The 3,985-nt window shown below is 35.3% G+C and overlaps 1 protein-coding gene across 1 annotated transcript in view; it reads left to right on the forward strand.

The window, feature by feature from the left end:
- Window positions 1-3,440, forward strand: part of LOC103519714 (phospholipase B1, membrane-associated-like) — a 26,076-nt gene extending 22,636 nt beyond the window's left edge. Inside the window, exon 4 of the mRNA XM_008484804.3 lies at window positions 3,188-3,440. Within this exon, the coding sequence (XP_008483026.2) occupies window positions 3,188-3,370 (183 nt within the window). The 3' untranslated portion in view covers window positions 3,371-3,440. The remainder of the gene's footprint in view (window positions 1-3,187) is intronic.
- Window positions 3,441-3,985: the final 545 nt, after the last annotated feature.

A 3,985-nucleotide genomic window follows, 5' to 3' on the forward strand; every position in this document is an offset into this window, starting at 1 on the left:
GGGGAGTATTTTAAGATGGGAAATTTTTGGTCGAAAATTGACCGCCGTAGGCGGTCGATTTTGGACTTAGTAAAAAAAAAAAAAAAAAAGTTCAATTTTTGGACACTTTTTAATGATCCCTCATTACATGGGGAGTATTTTAAGATAGGAAATTTTCGACCGAAAATCGGCCGCCGTAGGCGGCTCAGGCTCGGGACTTAGAAGAATTTTCATTTTTTTTTTCTTTCAAATACCTTCGTATTCCGCAAATGTAATAGAAAGTCGTGTAATGTTCACACCAGATTTTCATTTTTTTTTTTCTTTCAAATACCTTCGTATTCCGCAAATGTAATAGAAAGTCGTGTAATGTTCACACCAGATATTTTCATTTTTTTTTTTCTTTCAAATACCTTCGTATTCCGCAAATGTAATAGAAAGTCGTGTAATGTTCACACCAGATTTTTTTTTTAAATTGAGTTCAATTGTTGTCCATGCATTTTTATGCACCTCGGTGGACACAACATGTTTATTTCTGGTGTTTTCACGTCGGTGGACATAATCAAGAAACTTAACTGTCCAGCGAGATGCGTTATGAGATCCAACAAGGTCCATTGAAGACCATCAGGATGTTTTTCTGTCATGTTTCCTTGTATTTTCGAAGAAAAAAAGTAACTTACTCTTCTGCGAGAAACGAAGGGTACAATAGGAACTCTCATCATTGACGCACTTTGGAGGACCACCATTGTGCACCTCGGTGGACACCTTTTGAACCTACCAAATTACTATTAAATCTTGTTTATATGTGTCATTTTTATTTTATTTATATCCTACATCTTTTACAATAAAAGCACGTTGAGGCCGCGGAATGGTTGGAGGAAATGCGAACACTGTTGTCGGTTGATGTTGTCAGGAGGAAGCGAATTATTTTATTGATCAATTCTTAAAATGGTACCTACATTAAATACGCTGTGCAATCTGAAGAAGTGCTGAATTGAACAGGACTGTAGTTTGAGTACATTACGCCACAACGTAAGATAGCAGGATTTAATTGAATTAATATTGTAATACTTGTAATATTGCTTGATACTTAATCAATTTACACAAATTTCTTGTGTATATAAGTAAACGCTGAAATTCTGTTTCGTGTTAATATAGGCCGGGCGGTGCTGCGAACTCTTGACGTTCGCGCGCCTCCCGGCGCGCTTGATGTAGCATAAAACGCATTAGACATGGATCCTTCCTCCTTAAAGAAACTCCTTTTTTTTACACACACAACTAATTAATTAATCTCTAACATTACTAAGTGGATAAATAATGTTCAAAATTTACATTACTTGAGAAATCATTATTGAAATAAGCAATCTACTGACACAATATGCCTTATAAATGTCCGTTTATGGGTAGAATTTACATTACTTGAGAAATCATTATTGAAATAAGCAATCTACTGACACAATATGCCTTATAAATGTCCGTTTATGGGTAGAGTACTGATATAAAAAAAAGACGTCAATGTGGGACCTCCCTTCTACATTAGCTCTTCTAAAGAAAATAATAATTTTCCATCACTCCTATATCAATTTACCTTGCTGTTGAACCATTGATCCCGGATTACGAAACCTAGATCTTGACCGCAGTGCATTGATGAAAATTACAAAACAATTAACATTGTTATTTTCATTCGTGCACTGCGGTCAAGATCTAGGTTTCGTAATCCGGGATCAATGGTTCAATAGTAAGGTAAATTGATGTAGGAGTGATGGAAAATTATTATTTTCTTTAGAAGAGCTAATGTAGAAGGGAGGTCCCACATTGACGTCTTTTGTATGTAGGTATGTACCTAGTACCTACGAAGAAAATAATTATCTGACGTGCTCAGCGCCTCAGCATAATATCAAAAGAAAACATTGTTATTTTCATTCGTGCACTGCGGTCAAGATCTAGGTTTCGTAATCCGGGATCAATGGTTCAATAGTAAGGTAAATTGATGTAGGAGTGTGGAAAATTATTATTTTCTTTAGAAGAGCTAATGTAGAAGGGAGGTCCCACATTGACGTCTTTTTTTTTATATCAGTACTTTTTTGTAGAGGGTAACTCTTGACGTTAATTTTTTAACACGAAGTGTTTTTTTGGGGGGATATCACTATTTTTTGCTGTAAGTACTTACCCATCTAAGTTCAATAGACATTTAGAAAAATAAATGAACCTAATTTTTAAATAGGTACCCACGTAGTTGCTTCAGAAGTAAGCATATTCAGTATTTAGGTAGATACCTATGTATCAACTCAGACTTCAGAGTCTATAATAGGTTGATAATAAATATAATTCATGAAGCGGTCAAACTTTCTTGACTTGGCGGGGCGGAGCGCTACCGCGCTCCTTAATAGGTAGTTAATACATGATTATGTATATCAAAGTTTTGACTCACTTGGGAATTGAACCAGTATATACCTCTTTCAAAGGCGATTTCAATTGAGAAAATCTCCAGAGAAAATAGGTGAGAGAAGGTAGAGGTTATACACAGGGCTAAGCTTTAGGTTAGGCTAAGCTTGAAAAATAGAAAGAAAAAATTCGAAAGATATATTCTGTTTCGTGTTAATATAGGCCGGGCGGTGCTGCGAACTCTTGACGTTCGCGCGCCTCCCGGCGCGCTTGATTACCATTTTATTTTATCGGAAATTGTTTTTTGGTACTTTTCTCTTAATTTTTTGTATCTCTGTGGACATTTTATGCACCTCGATGGACAGATATTTTAAAAATGGCGTTTTTTCTTTTTTAGGAAATTATTGAAAAAATTTAGTGACGAGGTATATTGCGCAATAGTAGAGTGGACAGTGGAAAGGCAACATGAAAAGTGCATTTTGAAATTTCAATTCGTTCAATTATCAAGGTGGGGGGACTTTATGAACACACTGTATAAATTGAGAGGTTAGTAAGGTTCTGTATGAGGAGAAATAATATAGAAAATGTAACACACGTGAAATGGAAAACTTTTTTGTTAGGTATCCAACCTATTGTTTATTTATTTATTTTTTATTTTTATTTATTTATTTTTTATTTTTATTTATTTATTTTTTGTTCCATTACCCATTACCTACATGATTACGTTAGCAAAAAAAAAATCGAATTCTGCTGACTGCAGCCGAAATGTGATCAAAATAATGGTTGGATGATGATTATGATCGAAATTCTGTTTGGATATTTCCAGTTGATAACAATATTTTTTGGAGCGAATGACTTGTGTTCCGGACAATGCTACAACAAGGAAGGTACTACCGCTCTACAGCATCAGAAAAAGTTGAAACTCGCTTTAGACTACTTACAGGATCACATGCCACGAACTTTTGTCAATTTGGTTCCCGTCTTGGGTAAGTTAAACGAGAGTTCATAATGAAATTATTGTAGGTGTAGAGAAAAAAAAAATCTGGTGTGAACATCACACGACTTTCTATTACATTAAACTTCTCAACTGTAAGTCGGACAGTTCTAAAAGTAGCACCATTCGATTTTGCGTCAAAAATCACATGGGATTAACTATTCACTTGCTTATTTGGTAACGGTTCACGAATAAAAGGGAAATTTGTCGACACAGGGAAGTATCAAGTATCGAACCCGAAACTTCTCAACCGTAAGTCAGACAGTAATAAAAGTAGCACCATTCGATTCGGCGTGAAAAATCACATTGATTAGAATATTCACATCCGAATGACCAAATGTTTTCGATGTCTCTTACCGTTTATACGAAATAAGGGTTAAGCAACAATGACTTTGGTTAATATCAGGATGGGTGACAATCCGATTTTTACCAAATTGTTACAGTCGCGTCCTTAGACCATACCGGGATAGCATACCAAATTTCATCGCATTACGACAAACCGTTCTTGAGATATTTTGTTCACAACATTTTCAACATTTTCCACGAAATGAGGGTTAACTCTTAATTACTTTGGTTAATATCTGGATGGGTAATTATCCGATTTTTACCAAATTGTTACAGTCGCATCCT

The sequence above is a fragment of the Diaphorina citri genome, unplaced genomic scaffold, assembly GCF_000475195.1.
Source record: "Diaphorina citri unplaced genomic scaffold, Diaci psyllid genome assembly version 1.1 scaffold2900, whole genome shotgun sequence".
Classification (NCBI taxonomy): Eukaryota; Metazoa; Arthropoda; class Insecta; order Hemiptera; family Psyllidae; genus Diaphorina; species Diaphorina citri.